The sequence below is a fragment of the Etheostoma spectabile genome, chromosome 21 (assembly GCF_008692095.1).
Source record: "Etheostoma spectabile isolate EspeVRDwgs_2016 chromosome 21, UIUC_Espe_1.0, whole genome shotgun sequence".
NCBI lineage: Eukaryota > Metazoa > Chordata > Actinopteri > Perciformes > Percidae > Etheostoma > Etheostoma spectabile.
The window spans coordinates 18,155,973-18,161,098 of NC_045753.1; the positions used below are offsets into that span (position 1 = coordinate 18,155,973).

The window sequence follows — 5,126 nt, forward strand, 5'->3', positions numbered from 1 at the left end:
TGGGTTTATGTCAAAGTTTAGTCCGGATACTGTTTTGAAAACATTAAAAAAAAGAATTCAAATGCTTTAAGATGAAATAAAACACCCCAAAAATTAAATGAAAGTAATCATTAATTTTTCCTGATGAACGTTGTATGGAATCATCCATGTTATTATTGGGCAATTTGGTTGAAAAAAATCTAATATTTCTGATATAAAACCCTTTAAAATGGGTCAATTTGACCCGAGGACAACACAAGGGTTAAGATGGTCTGAAATGATATAACTTACAAATCTGAGCAACTCCTTCAAGTGGCAAACTAAGGCTCAATGTAAAGCACTCTATAAACCTCCCTGGAAACCATTGAAATCAAAAAGAGATATTTGTGATCTTTACTTGAAATCTAAAGTAAAGCGTCTATTTCTGTGTGTTTCAGGCATGCAGGACTTCAACTATCTATACACCAATTGTTTTGAGATCACCCTGGAGCTGAGCTGTGATAAATTTCCTCCAGCATCAGCACTGCCCAGAGAATGGCTGGGCAACAGAGAAGCACTGGTTTCATACCTTGAACAGGTAAGAACACACATACAGACTCTCCCAATTTTGCAAGTTACTAGGGGTGTCACGATTCTCCAAATCCTTGATTTGATTACATTTTCGATTCTAATGTCACAATTCGATTCAATTCTCGATTTTTACTCTTTTTTTAAAGCACAGGTTGCTCCGACAATTTTAGACTAGACTTGTATGTAATATAATGTTTGACCTTTGTTCGCAATGTACCACATTACATTTTCAAATGTAAAACATGTATTAACAACATAATGTACCAATGACAAATCTTTAGTCAATTGGAACCAAGACAATTTGTTAATAAAGTAAAAATCCTGACAATCTTGAGGGCAGACGCTTCGCACCACATGGAGTTTGGTGTTTGAAGCCCCAACATCGTCTTCCAGGCAGCACTAGGATTAGGCAATGGTTGTCACTCCCCAATGTAAGTCGAGTGCAGATGGGAGTCGCACATGCTCAGATTTAAACGGTTTATGGCATAACGTATCATACTGAAATTCGTGAAATCCATGAAATAATAAACTTTTATCATTACAAACAATAACAGAAGATGGAAATCATTTCTAAAATGTTTTAGTTATCTATGACTGTTTTGCGAACGTTAGCTCAAAACACCATTCAAATGACAACCTTTGTTGTATTTGATTGCTAGCTTGTAGCCAAGCTAGCAGTCATTTCAAACACGTTGTAGCTATTTATGGTTGTTTGATGGCTAACGTTAGATCAAAACGCCATTCAACTGACAATGTTTGTTGTGTTTGATTGCTAACTTGCAGCCAGCAGTGAACAAACTTTGTTAAGTAGGTCCATTTTTATTCTGTACAGATTTATTTTTTTACAGGAGTCTCTCGTTAGCATCTTGTGTATACTACTTGTCGGAAAGTGACGCATACGCAACTCAAATCTACACTCGACTTACATCCGGGAGTGAGAATGGTTGAAGACGACGGTCGCAGCGCTGTCTTGAAGGCCTAGTTGGGGGCTTAAAAAACCATCAAGCCAGCACAGCAGCTGAGCAGACCGATAGCAAAGATAGCTAACTTGTTGCTCTCTCTAATATAACCAATATAAGCAGCTCTGTTTAGGCTACAAAACGTGCATGCAGGCTGAAATTCAAACGTGCGATTTTGTTTGGATAAAGCAATAAGCAAAAAGAATATCCGATGGCTGCTAGGTTAATGTGCAATGATAAACACACAGAACATATAGTACATGCACATAGCAGAGCTTGCAAACTGTTGCTTTTTTAATCGACAACGCAAACATTGTCAACATAATTTACTGAAAATCCAAAGTACTTACACACTTTCACACACTTCAGTGAAAGAGGAGAGGGCTAAAGTTCTGTCGATGGGTCTCCAGCATCTGCAGTTGCCATGCTATCTTCTGACTGGCTCTAGCTAAGTTACAGGAGGTTGACTAACGCTGCACTTCAACAAGTGTGTTTTTTCCCGCTTGACAAGCCGACCGGACGTGACATGGGGGCGTGACAGTATCGACTATTCCCTTTTTAATTTAATATTCAAGATTGTGACTTAATTTTGATCGATTTCGAATTAAAATCAAAATTGTGACACCCTTACAAGTTACTGCACAAATATGCAGACATACAGTTACACACAAAAACCCAAGAGTGATGAGTCCAGTACCCTGGTTTCTTGTAAATGTTGGCTGGGAATCCCTGGATAAAGTGTTTTAAAATGAGCTGCACGAAAGTAAGTGTAATATGAGTAAACTGACTTCCCCCCATCAAGTATGAGGTACAAAATATCCTTTATTCAAGATTGTTGAAGAGTGCTGAGATAAAATACAGTGATGCATTGTCACTAATAGTGTTTCTTAAGCCCCAAGAGAGGGCTCAGAAATGCACAACTTTTTCTGCAGCACGAATTAAACAGACCAAACTGAAATGGCCTGCAGGTGCTGTTTGGTCTTGTTTGACTGTATGTCTGTTGCAGACCACAGGGCCAAGGGAGGTTAAATTGGTCTAATGTTTTTGGAGATTTTGCATTGGAAATGTAGTTTATGACCTTATATGACTTGCAACCTATGCTGTAATTTATTGCAGCATTCAAAGACAAAGCTATCTATGGTTACACATGAATGACACCTTACTCGCCTACATTAACGTCACATATTTCAAGTGGCCCATGGTCAAGCACAAATGGTATGATCCATAAAAGAAAGAAATTGGTCAAATTAAATGGAAAAATAATATGTTTTTCAGGTGCATCATGGGATAAAAGGCATGGTGTATGATGAAAACAACAACCCTGTTGGCAACGCTGAGGTCGCAGTGGCTGGCATCAACCACGATGTGACCAGTGGTGAGAAGGGGTTGGAGGGGTGTCAGTTAATTGTTGCACAGATGTGGTTATTTCTTGGGATTTATTTGTAACTTCTTAACTGAAGGGTTTAAGAAGTATGTGTGAGTGTGAGGTATGTGTCTGCTAATATCCTGCCAATTCTTACACTGGAATGGAACAAGCTGCCACCTAGTGGCCAATAGTGGACATGCACTTTTAAAATAATTTCATATGCACTGTATTCACATTTAGAGTACTGTTAACGAGTAGTGTATTTAAGGTAAATTCTGAGGTACTTAAAGCTTACTGGAGTATTAGAATTGTATGCTACTTTGGCGCCTGGGCAGCTCACCGGGTAGAGCGTGCGCAGAGGCTCTATCCTAGCCGCAGCAACCATGGGTTCAAGTCTGACCTGCGACCCTTTGCTGAATGTCATTCCCTCTCTCTCTCCCCTTTCAAATCTAAGCTGTCCTGTCAAATAAAGGCTTGATTGCTACTTTATACTCCAGTGAATTTAAGAGGGAAAGTTATTTTTCTTTTTCTGACAGCTCTATTTACTACTTAGACTTTAAAAACCTGTGATGAGCACATTACATCTGATTCATTACAAAACAATAAATTAAACCCCCAACAGTATATTAAAAAACACCTAAAATCAGTTCCACGTGGGCTGACTTTGGCATTCATATGTTGTTTACATGTTAAAGCATCAGTAATAATTAGCAATCATTACTATTAGCTACTCTACCACAGGCCAATTTACATGAATGGTGGGTACATAAGGGAATTGCAGGATAATAACACATGCTAAGTCTACTGTAAGTAGCATAAATAAAAAGGTGTCATCAAGTCATAAAACTGTATACAAAAGTAATCAGTCAACTACATAGTAATATCTACGTAAAGTTAGCTAACATTCACTAACATTAACCACCACACGGTACTGGTCATACCAGACTGGTGATACAGAGTGGTATTGCTACCAATATTTAAGCAATGCATCTAAATACTGTTCCACCAGTGTGTAGGCCTAAAGATTTTTTTTTAAATATACTAGTTGATTGTTTCCACCTCTCTTGTTTTCTCATGTCTTCATTCCTCTAGGAGTGGATGGCGACTATTTCAGGCTTCTGTTACCAGGCACCTACACTGTGACAGTATCAGCCCCAGGTTACGCCCCCTCCACCAGAACTGTCACAGTGGGACCAGCGGAGGCCATACAGGTGAGTGTCTATCTATATGGACAGGTGCAAAAGACAGGAATCTAACAACTGTTTCACAGTTTTACCAACTGTTACGTTTTCTAACACCAACCAATTTGTTTTTACTTAAAAAAGCAGATAGTACAGTGGGACTCAAAAGTTTGGGCACCCCAGGTAAAAAATTGTATTACTGTGCATAAAGAAGCCAAGTAAAGATGGAAAAATCTCCAAAACAGAGAAACAGAAAACAAAAAGATGGCGTCTGTAAAAGTTTGGACACCCCGCAGAGTTAATACCTTGTAAAGCCCCCTTTGGCAAGTATCACAGCTTGTAAATGCTTCTTGTAGCCAGTCAAGAGTCTTTCAATTCTTGTTTGAGGTATCTTCGTCCATTCTTCCTTCCAAAAGTCTTCCAGTGCTTTGAGATTTCTGGGCTGTCTGTCACGCACTGCTCTTTTAAGGTCTAGCCATAGTTTTTCAATTATGTTGAGGTCAGGAGATTGTGAAGGCCATGCCAAAACCTTCAGTTTATGGCTCTTGATGTAATCCACCGTGGATTTTGAGGTGTGTTTAGGATCATTATCCATTTGTAAAAGCCATCCTCTCTTTAACTTCAGCTTTATCACAGATGGCATCAAGTTAGCGTCCAAAATTGATCTGACATTTTATGGAATCCATTTTTCCTTCTACTCGTGAAATGTTCCCTGTGCCACTGGCTGCAATACAACCCCAAAGCATGATTGATCCCCCCCCCATGCTTAACAGTTGGACAGAGGTTATTTTTATTAAATTCTGTGCCCTTTCTTCTCCAAACATACCATTGCTCATTCCGGCCAAAATGTTCTATTTTAATCTCATCGGTCCACAGAACTTGTTTCCACAAACATCAGGCTTGTCTATATGTTCATTTGCAAACTTCAAAAGCTGATTTTTGTGGTGAGGACGTAAAAGAGGTTTTCTTCACTCCAACTCCAGTGTCTCCAGGTCTTTCTGGATGGATAGTGCAGTCAAACGTTGGTTTTGACTTGCTTTTCTCACAATCCTGCAAGCTGTTCTGTCTGAT

General features: G+C 39.1%; 1 protein-coding gene across 1 annotated transcript in view; it reads left to right on the top strand.

Annotated features, from left to right (window-relative positions):
- cpn1 (carboxypeptidase N, polypeptide 1) overlaps window positions 1-5,126 on the top strand; it is a 19,391-nt gene that overhangs the window by 13,194 nt on the left and 1,071 nt on the right. Inside the window, exons 6-8 of the mRNA XM_032501350.1 lie at window positions 417-556; window positions 2,784-2,883; window positions 3,967-4,085. Coding sequence (XP_032357241.1) covers window positions 417-556; window positions 2,784-2,883; window positions 3,967-4,085 — 359 coding nt within the window. The remainder of the gene's footprint in view (window positions 1-416; window positions 557-2,783; window positions 2,884-3,966; window positions 4,086-5,126) is intronic.